The sequence below is a fragment of the Phyllobates terribilis genome, unplaced genomic scaffold (genome assembly GCF_046119375.1).
Source record: "Phyllobates terribilis strain yellow unplaced genomic scaffold, ASM4611937v1 Scaffold_1__5_contigs__length_1240528914, whole genome shotgun sequence".
Taxonomy (NCBI): Eukaryota; Metazoa; Chordata; class Amphibia; order Anura; family Dendrobatidae; genus Phyllobates; species Phyllobates terribilis.
In genome coordinates, this window is record NW_027362761.1 from 107,752,972 (window position 1) to 107,768,324 (window position 15,353).

General features: G+C 46.1%; 1 protein-coding gene across 8 annotated transcripts in view; it reads right to left on the minus strand.

The window, feature by feature from the left end:
• Nucleotides 1-968: 968 nt before the first annotated feature.
• The window catches only part of LOC141215063 (HAUS augmin-like complex subunit 6), an 88,560-nt gene continuing 74,175 nt past the window's right edge, over nucleotides 969-15,353 (minus strand). For all 8 annotated transcript variants that reach the window (XM_073665614.1, XM_073665583.1, XM_073665606.1 and 5 more), the window contains 2 exons: nucleotides 11,673-12,641; nucleotides 969-3,649 (listed from right to left, as the gene is read on the minus strand). In XM_073665614.1, the coding sequence (XP_073521715.1) occupies nucleotides 3,552-3,649; nucleotides 11,673-12,641 (1,067 nt within the window). In that variant the 3' untranslated portion in view covers nucleotides 969-3,551. The remainder of the gene's footprint in view (nucleotides 3,650-11,672; nucleotides 12,642-15,353) is intronic.

Genomic DNA, 15,353 nt, shown 5'->3' on the forward strand with positions numbered 1-15,353 from the left:
CTTTTGCAGAAAATATAAATGCCTAGAAACAAAAATATCATGTCAAACAGAACAAAGTTTACAGTGAACCATAAATGTGACCAAAGTTGTCTTATTTTACATTGGGTGCAGATTTACACCTTTTCAACCCCATCTCTGATCTTTGTGTTCTGGAGCAGCCCAAACATCATCCTTTGTAAAGCTTTTACCTCAGTCATTTGGAGTCTTCAGAGACATCTAGAAAATGGGATTGTGCTTGCTCCATGGCTTTAAATCCATACAGCACACAAAAAGGGTTTATAACCAATCGACAGGGAGGGAATAACAAAAGTCAATATCTCAAGAGATTGCAATAGGGTCCTTGCTACTTCACATGAAGTGCAGACTCCTAAGAGAAGGCAGATTTGGTTATATCTTGACAATCAAAATACATGGCACAGGAGGAGGAATTGTTCTACTGTAGTTCTAACAGCTGTCAGGCTGCAGAGTTGGACCAGGCCAGTTGCTCATGTCAGACATTTATGGCATATCAACATGCATCCAACCCACTTATCACAGCAGATGTGAACAGAGCGAATGGAAAGTGATCAAATGAAATCTAACTTGTATGGAAACTCTGGACGGAGGTGGCAAGAAAAGCCATCTCCCCTCACTGATCTATAAACACGCAATTTTGAGACCCTCGATTCATGATCTGTAGGTGCACTAATGGTAAGACCACCACTGATCATACATTTATTACCTAAACTATGTACATGCGATGTGTTTCTCCAGTAGAAGTTAAGTGAAAATAGTGATGTATAGAAAGGATAGGAAAGAAGCAAGAATAAAGAATGCCACATCCATTATGGCAAGTTATTTGTTTGATGGGTCCATTAAAATGGATTTTTCCCTGACCCAACTTGTGAAAACAAAGATATTTGCACAGAATACTGTATCATATTACACCACTGACACGCAACTGAAACATGACAAAGTGACTTCACATACCATGACAGGAATGTTATTTATTTTTAAAAAACACTACACAATTTAACAGTATTAAAAAGTCAGCAGCTGCCACAAAATATTATATTTATTGCATTGAACACAGCATAATAGCAGCTTTGTTGCACCCTTCATTTGTTTGCAAGTTAGAATAGAACAGGAAAAAGGTTGCCTACTTCAACCAGAGTTCAGATAACCCCAAAAAGCATAGAGAGGCTGGAGTACGGATTCAATAGACGGCATTTGCTTCATAGCCTATGCCTTCTACTAAATCTGTACCTCGCTCTATGTGCATGCAGCTGCGCAGCCATGCACTTTTGGAGGTCTATTACACAACAGATGGAGCCTGCGAAATATGAAATATCAGGAAGAATGTTTAGTTACTGTTTAATATAAAAAGGTCACAATTAATAGAATCCTCTTTAGTTTCAGGACACTGCTAACATTAGTTTAAAATAGCTGAGAAATTGTGCACGGCGTAGACATTTTTGGAATTCGTGTACAAAAGTAGTTATAATCTGTGAACAAGTAGAGATCTATAAAAAGTGAAAAGTGACAGGCAGGTGAGAGTGCAAAAGCTAAATTGCCAAAATAAGGTGAAATTAGAAAGTATATCAAATTACCATGATATGAACACTGCATTATCCCAGGGTTTCTGAAGAAATCTAGATTTACTTTGTTTAAACTGCATAAAAAAATTGCTAAGCCTGAATGGAGAGTATTCCTAATACATCTATGATTCTCTACAGATTTACATCCATCCATAATTGTAAAGTGAGAAAGAAGCAGGAAGCCCATCTCCACACAATGGAATGGTTATCATCTACTCCCACACATGCAGATAATGTCAGATATCAGGTAGGTGCTCTTCTCCTGCAGGATCAGACATGCATGCTCTAGTACATCATAGAACAGAGGTACATTCAGAAGAAACATTTGGTCATACATTTTCTTTGGACTTACTCCTAATGGGAACAATTCAATATGACAGTGTGTGAACTAATTTCCAGGTCTGTTAACAGATGAATATGGCAGCCAGTATTCTGCCCATAGAATATCAGACTATTGCACCTTAAAAGCATAGCAGTTTGTTAAGGCCACATGGCGGCTGTATTACAATGCTGGAGGGCTGAGAATTGTATCTGAACGGCTGTTAGATCAAAATAAAAATCCAAGATGATCAATCTGCAGTTAGGGAGGAATAGTTGTCACAATTATAAATCCTGGGCATAGATCTCAAATTAAATGTTTACAGTGACATTCCTATCACAATCCCTTTCAGTGCACCTATCAAACGGATATAAATGTTACCATTGTGTTGTCTTTGTCCACCACCATTTGATCAGATTTCAAAACCTATTCCCTATTTATTAAGTAAGACCGTAATATCATGCTGTAGCATTGGGCTGATGTCATCATGGCGCTGGCATTTTACGTACAAGTCTTTGCACCACTTCAAACCTTTGCTTTGCAACGCAAGGTATACCTTTGGTTGTGATCAGATGGAGTCTCAGATTGAGTATTTCCATTTGCATCTGAAACTAGTCATGAATGTACTGTTTAGAACAAAATCTTGTGTATAAAATACCTAAACAGTTAATTCTATAAGGACAAGTACATGATATTTTTCTTTAAGACTAAATCATCCCAGATTTATCAAATTGTGCCAACAAAATATACCACAAAGATATTAGACTATTAGACTTAAATATTGCATTAATTCTTACTCTTAAATGTGTAAACACCGCAAACAGACAAAAAACAAAACAAAAACACCTAATGTGGAATTTCTTCCTTGCTAAAGATTACTCTCCTATACATAAAATTTTGCCTACAATTTCTGATCAGACGACTTAATGCTATGAAAGCAGATCTAGGACATTTAGGCTGTGTGCCCACGATGCGTTTTTGGTGCGTATTTTGGTGCGTATTTGCAGCACGTAAACACTCCAGAAACGCATTGCATACCTTATCCCATGACTTCCTATGACATTCTGCAAGTTCTGTGCACATGGTCTGTATTTTTTCTGTGCAGATTTAACTCGCAGAAAAAAATACAGACATGACCAATTCTTGTGCGTTTCTGCCTATACAATGCATTGGAAAAACGCATCAGTGTTGCTAAATTCCTGCAATGGTGTCCAGTCTACAGGTACACCAGTACAATTGGGTAAAGTAGTACATTTATTCTCATTGCTTCTTAAACTTACTAAAATACAAATGAGTACTATATTAATATCTGTATGCTAGACAAATATGATCATTTTATAAGGTTTACTTTCAGAGGCTAGAATGTCACCCTAGTAAAATGAGGATGTGAGATGCTCTCAATAGATCACAGAAATATTAGACTGTTCAGTAATTTAGGAAACACAATGAATGCATACCAAGTATGGTGTTTAACCCAAAAAGTGCCCCTAAATTCAATATTACAGCTGGGTTTCAACATTTGGGAACAAAATTATGGCAAAACAGGGAGAAATTTCTACAGCAAGTCAGGCAGTCTCTTAAAATATATCTTGCTGAGGTCTGCAAGCACTTAGACTTATCATAGATGGTGTCCATCCACTTGAATGATTAGGAGTCTACAGTTTTATTAATTGCCCCTCGCCTTCATCTGTGCTTGTCTGAAGATCTAATTCTGGCTGAGGTAAATCAATGGTCTCATTCAAAGCTCCGGAATCTAGAGAAAAGAGGGATAAAAAGTCTAGTTTACATTGCAATCCCAGTGCAAGATGGAGAAAGACAGATTTTAGTAAGACCTTACCTGTAAAATCCTTTTCAGCGAAGGAAGGAAGGAAGGGAGACACAGATCCATTACTAGTGGGTAGGCGGAGCCCCACAGGATAGTTCACCTCAGATTACAAAAAGTGACGACTGGCCCCTCCAGCTTAGGCTCCTCCTACTCCCATGTTCCTCAGTCCGTACACAAGCTAAGGAAGAGCAGACACCACCAGCGGAACAACAGAACCCCTTCCAAAAAAAATTCAGAAATGCGAGAGAACAGGTTATGCATATAACAGAAAACACACAGTCCCAGGCACTACTCACTGGACCTGACAACTGCGATGAGCTGGCAATGCTGGAACAGAGCCCTAGCGCGCCAACCCCAACCCAGATGACCGCCAACAGAGAGGAGTCGCGCCGCATCTGGAAAACAATAATGCACTTCTGCCATGGGAGGGTGCTGTGTCTCCCTTCCTTCCTTCGCTGAAAAGGACTTTACAGGTAAGGTCTTACCAAAATCAGTCTTTCAGCAGAAGGGAAGGAAGGGAGACACAGATCCATTACTAGTGGGACGTCCCAAAGCAGTCCAGAACTCAAGGGTGGGAAACCGTGGCAGTATCGCCAACACCCCAACAACTTAGGCAAGCGCGCAACAAGCGCCAAAACTAGATAAAGAGAACCTAAACCACCGCCGCCTGCAGGACCCTGCGTCCCAAGGCCGCATCGGCGGAAGCACTCACGTCCACTTTATAAAATTTAGTAAAAGTGTGAACGGAGCGCCAGGTAGCCACCCGGCAGAGCTGCGCTGCCGAGGCCCCCTGACGAAAAGCCCACGACGAACCAACAGCTCTCGTGGAATGAGCTCGAACCTTAACCGGACAAGGCTCGCCCTTAAGCCGGTACGCCTCCAGGATAGCCGAACGTATCCACCGAGCTATAGTGTCCTTGGAAGCCAGCTGACCACGCCGACGACCAGCAGGAATCACAAAAAGATAGTCCGACTTCCGAAACCCTTGCGTGATAGTAAGATAGAACTTCAATGCCCGCACCAAATCCAACGAGTGCAAGGCCCGCTCCTTTGGACTCTTCGGTTTCGGACAGAGGGAGGGCAACACGATGTCCTGATTGACGTGGAACCGCGACACCACTTTAGGCAAAAAAAAAAAAAATCTCCACGGGTACGAAGCACCACGCGATCCGAGTGGAACTCCAGAAAAGGCGAGCAAGACAGTGCCGCCAATTCAGAAACCCTTCTCAAGGAGGTGACCGCCACCAGGAATGCCACCTTCCAAGAAAGCAAGTAAAGCGTAGCTGAATCCATAAGCTCAAACGGCCCATGCTGAAGAGCCTCCAAGACTAGATTGAGACGCCAGGGAGCCACAAACGCCCTCCGAGGCGGAAACGGACGTGCAACCCCGCAAAAAAACGAAAGCACATCCTTGCGCGAGGCAATAGCCTTCCGAAAAAGCACGGATAGTGCAGATACCTGACCCCGCAAGGTACCAACTGCCAGACCCTTGGTCAAACCACATTGCAGAAAAGCCAAGAAGTTGGGAATGGAAAAAACCCTCGGGTTCCTTGATGATCCAGAATACCATGAATAGAAGGCCTCCCAAGTTCTGTGATAAATTCTAGTCGTAGCTGGACCTCTGGCTGCCCGCAAGGTGGCAATGACCTCGGTCGAAAACCCACGACGGATCAAGATCTCGGTCTCAAGTGCCACGCCGTCAAACGAAGCGACTTCAGGTCCGGATGGCGAATGGGCCCTTGGGTTAACAGGTCCGGGAGAAGAGGCAGTGGAAACGGAGGCGCCACCAGAAGAGACACCAGCGTTGAATACCACGCCCTCCGCGGCCAATCCGGCGCCACCAAAATCGCCGGAATTCGTTCGAGTTTGATCCGCCGGATCACCAGAGGAAGCAAGGATACCGGCGGAAACAAGTAAAATCAGCTTGAACTGGTCCCACGGGGCCACTAGAGCATCTACCGTCACAGCCTCCGGGTCCCTGTACCTGGACATGAACGTCGGAATCCTGGCGTTCAGCCTGGATGCCATCAAGTACACTTGGGGAGTCCCCCAACGGGAGCACAGCAGTGCAAAAACTTCCGGATGAAGACTCCATTCTCCGGGATCCACCTGCTCGCGACTGAGGAAGTCCGCCGTGATATTCAGCACTCCTGGGATGTGAATCACGGAGATGGCTGGAACCCTGGACTCGGCCCATACCAGGATCCGAGAGACCTCCATCATGAGTCTGGAACTCCTCGTCCCGCCCTGATGGTTGATATACGCGACAGCTGTCGCATTGTCCGTCTGAATCCGGACCGGCAGACCGCTCAAAAGGGACCGTCCAATGTTGGAGGCAGAGAAATATCGCTCTCAACTCCAGGATGTTGATCGGCAGAGACGACTCCTTTGACGACCAGACCCCCTGAACCCAGAGATCGTTCCAAACCCCCCCCCCCCCCCCCAACCAGACAGGCTGGCATCGGTGGTAATGACCTTCCACCGTGGGAGAAGAAATGATTTCCCCAGGGATAAAGCCTCCGGACGTAACCACCATCCAAGAGACTCTCGCACCCTGCGGTAGATACCGACACAGCGATCTAGCGAAGCCGGCGATCGATCCCAACGGGTCAGAATAAGATCTTGGAGACCCCGGGAATGAAATTGTGCAAACAGTACCGCTTACATTGCGACCACCATCAGACCCAGAAGGCGCATACACTTCCGAAGGGACATCGCCATCGCCGACCTCATAGCCTGGACATGGTGACGAAGGTTCGCTTGTTTGTCCGGAGGCAGGGACACCACCGCTCGTACCGTGTTGAAATGCATCCCCAAGAACAGGATTGACTGCGACGGCTCCAATGACGACTTCTTCCAATTGACCAGCCACCCGAAGTCCTCCAGGTGCTGAAGGGAGAGATCGCGAGCTGTCACCGCCTCCTCCGCTGTGGGCGACACAATTAACAGGTCGTCCAGGTAGGGGAGAATCATAACCCCTTGCCCTCGAAGGAGCGCCATGAGCGGCGCCAGAATCTTTGTAAAAACCCTGGGCGCCGAGGCCAACCCGAATGGTAGGGCCACAAACTGGTAATGGGCCTGACCTATGGCGAAAGGCAGGAAGCGCTGGTGAGCCCTGCCGATCGGGACATGCAAATAGGCGTCGCGGATGTCGATCGACACCAAGAAATCACACTGCGACAGGGCCGACACGACAGAGCGGAGAGACTCCATACGGAATTTCCGGGTCCGGACATGAACATTCAATTCTTTGAGGTCTAGAATGGGGCGAAACTTGTCCTCTTTTTGGGGACCACAAAAAGGTTGGAGTAAAACCCCCTTCCCTGGTCCTCCGGCGGAACCGGAACCACCACACCCTGCTGCAGAAGAGAGTCGACCTCCCGCAGTAGTGCGGCAGCCATCTTGGGCTCGGACGGGATGTGTGACTGACAAAACCTGTCCGGGGGTCGAGAATGGAACTCTATGAAATAGCCTGCCGACATAACCCGCGTCACCCAGGCGTCCGATACGTGGGACGCCCAAATCGACTCGAATTGTAGCAGACGACCTCCCACCCGAGAGCCCTTGAGAGGGTTCCTGGCGTCAGTCCGCCTTAGTGGGCTTTTGGTCAACCTCCCGTTTGTCCTGACGGAAATGTTTCCAGGGAGTACGGGATTTCTGGGTGGTCTTTTTTCCGGAAGACGAGGGACGACCCGATCTCGAAGAGGGCTGACCGAACCGTCCCCTGTGCCAAAAGGACCGACGACCACTACCGGCACTTGACTTGCCAGACGTAGAAGCCGCTGCTTTCCGCTGCGGCAAAGCCGAATCCTTGGCCTTGGCAATCAGCTCCGTTAGGTCCGAACCAAAAAGCTGACCGCCCTTGTACACCAGACTCAGCAAATCTTGTTTGGATACTGTGTCTCCAGTCCACTGTTTAAGCCACAGTGCTCTCCTGACTGACGGCCGAGGATTGAGCCCTGGACAGAACCGAAGTAGTGTCCAGCACTGCGTCCCTGCCATATCGGGCCGCCTCTTCCAACAGCTGGAAGAGCCTTTCCACCTCAGACAGCGGAGTCCCATCTTGCCACGCCGTCCGAAGCGGATCCAACCACCGCAGAGAAGCCTCACCAGCCCACATGGCCCCCAAGGCCGCTCGGAATCCATGACCCGCGGCCTCGTAGATGGACTTCGCCGCTAACTCCGTCCTTCTGTCCAGCGGTTCCTGTAGACTCGCCTTCCCTTTAACAGGAAGCAAAGAGGATTTGCTGAGCTGAGACAATGGCACGTCCACTTCAGGAGAGGGGACCCAATTAGCGATAGCCTCTGTGGAGCAGGGATACAGGGCATCAAAAAAAAAGCATCCCCTGGAAGCGTTTATCCGGACACAGGCGTTCCTTCTCCACCGCCTCGTTAAGTTCATCGTGCAGCGGCAGCGTCCAACGAGCCGGACGTGACTCCTGATACAGCCGGGCCGACTTGCCAGGGCGCCTCGTCCCCTCTTCAGACAGCTGTAATGCTTCAAGCATAGCCCCAATAAAAGCGTCCACGCGGCCCGAAAGCGAAGCAGAGCGTCCCTGCCGATCCTCTTCATCAGAATCGGAGATCTCACCAGCAGAGTCTGTCGGTGATTCCGAAGCCTCCGACGCACTGCGCGGAGGAGACAGCGCCACCACAGGCCTGTGGCGCTTCTTGCCTCGTGATGTCGGTTGTGACTTAGCTGATACCCAATGACCCAGGTGGTCAGACAGACTGTCAATGGAGCGAGTGAGCGCCTCCACTTTAACATCACCGAGACCCCCGACCAGTGTCGAACCTGACGCCGTCGAAGACCCCGGCGTATCAGATACGCGTGACCGATCCTGAAGCGGACCGGGAGAGAGATCCGCGCCCCATGGTCCCTGATCCGACATGCCCCCATACGGTTGCGAGCGTCGCGGATAATGCGGTAATAACCCCTTACAATGGGTACAGTAACCGAGGATGTGTGATTCCACTACCACAGCCTATTCCTACACAAAAAAACCCCAAGCACTGAAGGGTTAAAGCTCTTCCTTAGAGGGAGAAGAGCTACCCCAGCTGCCTGCAGAGCAAAAGTTAACCTAACAGACTAGGGTGATGCACCCCGTGATCCCAGAAGCATGCACATCCAGAAAGGGTTAACAGCCCTGATGAGACCAGACCCCCAGAAGGGGTTAATGCTGCTGACCACGCAATACACCTTTGCCTTAAAAGGACAGAGGAGTGCGAGTCCCAGAGCCTCCTCAGCGGGGAGGTAGCACACCCTGTCTGCCTTAACAGGCCAGCAGTAAGGAGCTCTGCGCTGCAATAGTGAGAAAAAGAAATCTTCTGCCTTAAAAGGCAGAAGTGACTCACCAGCTGGCCACGGCGACTGCTCTTCCCGGTGTCTGGTGTAGAGAGCGGGGAACAGGGAGCAGGAGGTTGCACGAGGCAATGGACGCCGGCAGAAGGCCCTGGAAGAAGAAGGGGCTGGGTCAGCTCCAGCGCACGCTTTCCTGGCGCTTCCTGTCTGAGCTATGATGACAGGCAGCAAAAAGACGTGAAGCCACGCCCCCTGCATAATAACGGAGCCCGCGCTCCTCCGTCCCTGCTCCCCTGCCAGCAGAGAATTACACAAACACCTGCAGCGGTGATATCCCAAGGACAAAACAGCAGTCACCACATGAAACAGTAACAGCGGCTGCCGCCGCAGCCGCTAAAGCACTCAAACCTTGAGAGCACTTACCCAGCTGAGCGCCACAGGGACCCCCAGGGATGTGTGGCACCGTGGCCCTTTGCTCCCCCCCACGGCGGAGCGCACAGGGACCCCCTGAAGCGGAGTGCGTCTCCGCCAGGAAGCGCCCTGTATCCCCCGGGGCCGGGAGGCTTCTGCGGGGACCTCCTTAGGGGGTACGCAGATCTGCCAGGGGAGGGTCAGGGGTCCCAGCAGCGCCGAGACCCCCTGAGACCTCTAGACCACGGGGGGTCCAAGTCACCGGAAATGTAAATTAAAAAATTCTTCTGAGGAGCTGCAAAGGCAGCGACTATCCTCTGCAACCTCAAATTTTAGACTGAAGGACATGGGAGTAGGAGGAGCCTAAGCTGGAGGGGCCGGTCGTCACTTTTTCTAATCTGAGGTGAACTATCCTGTGGGGCTCCGCCTACCCACTAGTAATGGATCTGTGTCTCCCTTCCTTCCCTTCTGTTGCTGAAAAAGCATAGCGTGATCATAGGGCACTCTTTATATTTACTTCATGGTTTCCAATTTTTAACAAAAAGTAAAAACACATTGGGTTCAATTTATTAAATCGGGCATTGTGCATGCCAGTCTTCATGAACTAGGTGCATTTCACTCCAGCAGTCCCCATCATTAAGAAACACACCCAATTTAATGAATTAGGAGCATCTTACAACTGGTGTACGCCACTGCCAGAAAGTTTAGTCCAATTGGGTACTAGAGTACATTTATGTAAAAAACGTGCACAACTTTTTGGTGGTGCAAGTTTTTATTAGATGAGTGGGCTTAGCCATGCCCCTCCCAGTTTGGCATAGCTGTCCAAGACTGGTGTAAAAACGCCAACATTTTAAAAAAAGTTGTGCAACATTTGAGAGAGTATTATGCCATTGTGTGGCCCATCACATGACTGATACCAACATCTCCCAATTGACCCTACTGAGATACATTGCATGCACAAAAGTATTAGGACAGACTTCAATTAAACTTAGGTTGATCATTTAAAGAAATTACCACAGGTGTATAAAATCCATTCCCCTTAGTCTGCCTTTACGAACTCTAAAGAGCCAATCGAATTTGAGAGTGGTATTGTATTAGGATGCCACCATTTTAAACAAGTCAGTTCATAAAATTTCACCCCTCCTAAAATCTATACCACAATCAAATGGAAGTCTTCAAACAGAGGCTGGACAGACATCTGTGTGAGATGGCTTAGTGAATCCTGCACCGAGCAGAGTGTTGGACACTGGCCATGGAGATCCCTTCCAACTCTAACATTCTATGATTCTATGGAATGGTATTATTGAACAATGGAAGTGTTTAGAAACCTCAGAAACTCAGCCATGATGTAGTAGACTACATACAAAGCGGGGACACAGAGTGCTGAGGAGTATAGTGTAGAAAGTTGTCAACGCCCTGCTAACTGCATTGAAAACATGATCTGGAAAGTGAAAAACAGCACTTCTCCAAACCCAGACATGTATATCAGACTGCAGGATCGAGAACGATACCTGCCTAACGGCAATGTGCCGCCTTTAATCTTTGAGGACTGACCATGTCATTGAGCTTATTTTCAGGAGATGATCTAGGCTCATTAGTGCAAATGATGTCTTCATATGCTGAAGCACCATGATATAAATTTATGGGAATTTGGAGAAGGTCCTTTTCTGTTCCAGCACGATTGTGACCCAGAGTAAAAAGCAAATACCAAAAAAGGCATAGTTGGGTGAATTTGATGTGGTAGAACTTTACTGGACCACAGATACCAGACTTCAATCCAAAATACCTTTGAGATGAACTAGAACGAAGATTGTGTGAGCCAATTGGTCAAACGCTCTTCTGGATAAATGGGCAAAAATTCCCACAAAGACACCAAAATCTTGTAGAAAACCTTCCCAGAAGAGTGGAAGCTTTTAAGGCAGCAAAGGTGGGAGCCAATTCCATATTAAGGCTTTTGGATTTAAGAAATTTAGAATGGGATGTCTTAAAAAGCTTACATCAAGGTGCAGGTGTCCCAACACTTTTGTCCGTGCAGTATATCTTGGTCTGTCTCAGCAAGACTAGCACTGCATAAAGCAAATGTTTTTTCTATCAAATATACCTCCAAGGCAAGCAACTAGTAGCACTGAAAACATACCCGGTCCCCAGAAAACAACACTGAAAATAAATCTCTGAAATAAGGATTCAATAGTAACAAAGTTTAAAAAGTCAATCCCAACAAGAGCAAAGGAAACTCACCTCGAGAATCAAACACATCTGCAAGTTCCTCTGGGCGCCTCACTTGGACATCTTCAGCAGGAGAGAAAGAAATAAGCTGCGGGAGAGAAAACCTTCTTCCTTTTGGTGATGGGGTCATTAAATGTTCCAAGTTCAAGGCTAAACCTTTGTCTAAAGGACTAAACACATTCCCAGAGTCTGTAAGCAAATTGGATTCAGATTTATGCTTGCCAAACTTGCATGAAGGGACCTGAGAATCAGTCTCCTCCAATAAAGATGCAGAAAAAGTCTTTTTTAGAGCTTCATATCTGGAGCGTATAGAGTCAATGTCCAGTTTGCGCTCCCCACTATTGTCAGTATTAGAAAACAGTTGCTCGCATCTTGAAATGTTCTTGTGCGTTACTGGAGCCTCAAGACTAGTTGTACTGTTAAGACTTACATTCCCAGCTCCTTCTGGAAGTGTTTCATGCAGTATACCAAACTGGATCTCTTCACGACTGTCTAAGCAATTGTCATCTGCCATGTTTGAGGAATTCCAAGATAAAGTTGTGTGAGCAGAAGCATTTTCCAGTTGAAGAGAAGATAGAATTGTGCTGTCCACTATTTTTCTGGATGTCTGGCTTTCCAATAAATGGGTTTGGTCCTTTTCTATAAGCGGAGAAAACATGCTTGACTCCTCACACTGCTTTAAGTTGTTATTTTCTGGCAGTGGTGCCCTTGTGGGTGAATGCAATGCACTTTGATTAACAGCGGCCTCTGGAAGTGAAGAAGCCATTAAAGCAGTAGTGGCATTTGGTGGGCCTGGTGACTCATTCTGTTCAGACAGATGAGAGGTAGACAAGAAGCAAGCCATGCTAAGGTCTATTTGGCTGCAGTGTGCGGATTCTGCTTCAGTAGGGGACTCTGTGTCCCGAACTTCCAATGGACTAGACACATCAGAAAATTCTTCAGTTTGGATAGCTTTTCTCCAAGATGTACGAATATCTGAAACTGAAAAGATAATGGCTTTAACTCCTTAAGGATGTAGCCAGTTTGGGCTTTCATAACCAAGCCCCATTTTTCAAGTCTGGCATGTGTCACTTTGTGGTAATAACTCTGGAGTAGGTCTACATAGCCAAGCGATTCTGAGGGCTTGTTTTGTGACAAATTTTACTTGGTGTTTGTGGTAAATTTAGGATGATATTTTTATGAAAATATCTGAAATTTGCTGAAAAATTCAGAATTTGAATAAACTCCCATATGTCTACTTTACATCACCATTTTTAAAACACCCTTTCATTCTGATAGAACATTAGGTTTTAGAAAACCTTTTTTTTCCTTCTCCCCTTAAAAAGTTTAAAAAAACTGTTGTTTAGGGGGGGGGGGGGCAGGGGTGATTACTTTACTTTTGAAATAATTTATGAGGAGGAGTCTAGGTGTCTAAAAACCCCAAAACAAGACCAGGTTTTAAAAATCTGCACCCCTCATGGTAATCAAAACTGCATTGATGAAGCTTGTGTTAACGGACGTGAAATTCATGAAGGGTTAAAGTTGAAATAAAGTTTAAAAGTACATTTCTTCCACGTAAAATGTTTTAGCACAAATTTTCCAATAGCGGTAAGTTATGGGTGCATTTTCTTTTATTACATGATTTCTCAAAAACGCATCAATGCCTCATATGTGGTCACAAACAACTTTTGGGAACAAAGCACGGCTTGGAAGGCAGGATGTGTCATTTGACTTTTTGAGGACAAATTTGGTTGGAATAATTTGTGGACTCCATGTCAAATATGCAGAATCTGAAGTGTCAAAATGCAGAACACTAAAGGTGACCCCATTTTGGAAACTACACCCCTCAAGACATTTCCAACTAGGTGGGTAGTGAGTATTCTGTGCCCACAGGTTTCAATGGATTTGGTAACATTGGAAATTCAATTTTTAATAAAAATGTAGCAATGGACAGAGTTCTCTTTCACAAAGGGCATCAGTAGAAGATCAACCAAAGAGTTTGTAATACAATTTCTCCTGAGTACATCAATAACCCATATGTTGCCACCAACTGCTATTTGGGCACCTAGCTGGGTTTAGTAAAGTAGGAGCGCCATTTAGTTATTAGAGCTCAGATGCAGACCTCTGTCACATTTCCAGGGCCCCAGAGATGTCAGAACAGCAGAAAAAAAAACAAACTTACACCATTTTGGAAACTAAACCACTAATAAGAAGTATTCATCTAGGGCAGACCTGGGCTCAAGAGAGGGGCTCAAAAACAGTGGAGCACAGGCCATGCCCTCTCCCACACAGCATCCTGATATCACGGATATCTGTGCCCTCACGATGCAGATAGCGGTGGATACATAGGTGGAGGACGGGGCCGCAGGCTCCTCCTTCCACCAATCAGCGTGTGCAACAGACAGACGTGATGATATCATTACATCGCATCTGCCGTGCACAAGAGACTGATGCAGAGCCCCGGGAGCGAGAGGGGTTTTCTTTTTTTGGTATGTATGGGGATGTGTGCCTCTAGAGAGGATATGTGAGGTCTCATACTGTATATAGGGGGGCTATGTGGAGGTGTCACTATATGTGGGCGATCATTCTTTATATAGGGGGAGCTGTGTGTGGGCTCATACTGTATATAGGTGAGCTGTGTGGGCTCATGATGTATATAGGGGATGTTAGCATGCTTAATCCTGCTCAATATTAAGTGAGAACATAAATATTGTAATATTATTGAGAAGAATTTCAACCTATTGGATCAGGCCTTCACAACAGTCAGTCTCGTTTGGCCCCTCAGGAAAATGAACTGCCCACCCTTGATCCTAGGGCATAATGGAAATTTTAGATCAGCTACATTTTTCAGTAGTTATTATTTTTTTCCATATTTTATTCTGTTTTTCACAAAGTTAAAAGTATTTAAAGTAGTATGATAAATATGGAAACACTTTCAGTTTTGAATGACATGTTTTACAACCATGGCAGGTTTCCTTTCCAATGACATTTTTGTAACAAATGGAATATAGATCACTCTATTTGCAGCACATCGCTAGATCCTGTGCAGATCATCAGTGACAGCACACAGTCCCTCCTACAGTATTGCACTCGCAGCACAGCCGACAGGAAGTGACATCACTGCTCAGCACGTTCTTAGGGCCTCTGATACTCGCGTATTAGAAACGCCTCCAGCTTCGCACACCTCTCTTCTATTTTAAACCTCCTCAGAATCAGCCACTTTAGCACAATTCTTCTGGGAATCACACCCCTTTACCATATAGCACTGTGTTCCTAGTGCAATCCGGTAAGTTTACTTTTGTGCTTCTGTCTCTACATACTTAGCAGTAGCTGTTTCTAACTGTTTAGCAATATCCAGTACCCTGTTCTCTTTGGTGCATGCATACATCCACAGTACATCAATCTAGTTTCACCCCTAATACTGCGCTCATTCTAATTTTATCCTATGGCTCCCTCTTGTGGTTTCATTTCATTACTACCCTACAGTTTATTCTGATGGCATTTGTCCATGGATTAGCCTACTGTTTTTTTTTTTTCTAAAATGCTTCTCAGATGTTGCTTCTGCGTCTAAATAGACTTTCTGGTAATTTTCTAATGAATAAACATGGTGGCAATTCTCAACCTGTTATGTATACCAATTTTGTTCTCGTGTGGCTCACTTGGAGTGGACATCTTGAGTTATTATAATTGATAAACTTCACAATGGCTCCAAGT